This window comes from Cystoisospora suis (genome assembly GCF_002600585.1).
Source record: "Cystoisospora suis strain Wien I chromosome Unknown contig_10643, whole genome shotgun sequence".
Taxonomy (NCBI): Eukaryota; Apicomplexa; class Conoidasida; order Eucoccidiorida; family Sarcocystidae; genus Cystoisospora; species Cystoisospora suis.
In genome coordinates, this window is record NW_027163415.1 from 394 (window position 1) to 1,508 (window position 1,115).

The 1,115-nt window shown below is 54.5% G+C and overlaps 1 protein-coding gene across 1 annotated transcript; it reads left to right on the forward strand.

Annotated features, from left to right (window-relative positions):
* On the forward strand, positions 1-1,097 carry CSUI_011294 (uncharacterized protein; the record flags this gene model as incomplete). Its single annotated transcript, XM_068071394.1, has 2 exons — positions 1-37; positions 841-1,097. Coding segments are annotated over 2 exons (294 nt in total), but the record flags the coding sequence as incomplete, so codon positions are not given.
* Between the last annotated feature and the right edge of the window lie 18 nt (positions 1,098-1,115).

A 1,115-nucleotide genomic window follows, 5' to 3' on the forward strand; every position in this document is an offset into this window, starting at 1 on the left:
CGCCATGTTGAAGTCCGAGCGCGACGCCCGCGTGAAGGTACGTCGCCCACTCTTTCTCTCACTTCTCTTTCTCTTAGAAGATCTCACCCTCTTAAGAGAGAAGAGTAGTTTGTTTCGTTCTACCTTTCGTAGAATGCTTCCTTTCTTCTTCGTCTGTCTGTGTGCCCGCCTTCGTGGTGGAACTTCCCCGGATTTCCCCGCTAGTCTGAGCTTCGGCGCTTTGCGCGCTTGGGATCCTTTCCCGGTTGAGGCGGGATTGGATCCTTCCCTGAGCCATCTGTCAAAGACCTTGCCCTGAGATTCCCATGGAACGTCGCCCGCGAATACTCGCCCTTGCTGACAACTTACTCCGTAGCTTGTGTATCCTTTTCTGGTGTGTTCCTCCCGTGTTGCGACGGCGTGCGCGGTGTGCTTTCCACGCGCCCGTGCCTCGTCGCCGCTCACTCCACCACGTTTCCTCTAGTTTCTTCCACTTAGTGGGGTTTTTTTCTTTGAATCTTTTGCTGTGGTCGCTAGTTCGTAGTGTTTCCTTTTCGCGTCTTGCCTTAGAGGGTGTTCCAAATTCGTTTTCCCGTCCTTTGGTCGTTGCGTTCCGTCTCTCGGACCTCGCGGCCGTTAGCAGCCGGTTCGTTTCCTTCCCGTTTGTGTCCGTTTCCTTCCCTTCCTCCACACTTGTACCCCCAGTTAGCCAACTATCTTTGTTAGTTAGTGGTATTTTACTCCTCCATCCCTTTTTGGCTCCCGGAAAGACTCCTGCGAGTCTCTCCACGCTCTGGCTCCTCGGATTTCCCACTTCCCCGTTTGTGTTGCCTTGCTGTGTTTGTGTCAATCTCTTCCCAGAAGGGACTGGAGGCTCGGATTCTCTGGTTTCCCTCAGATTGTGCGTTATCGGCGCGCGTTGTTGCGCCGGTTCTTACGTTATGCCACCCGCAGGTTGCCCTGAGTACGCGCCGCGGGTACAAGGGGCTCACCCTCCACGGCGCCCGCGTGTCCCGAGCGTAAGTCGTTTTACGCTTTCTTCCTTTCCGACAGGCCAGCCTCTTCGTCTCGTTATTTGGTGGTCTTCCTCTGTATCCCCCCTTTTCATCTTTCACGTCCTTGCATCCTTCTCCTTT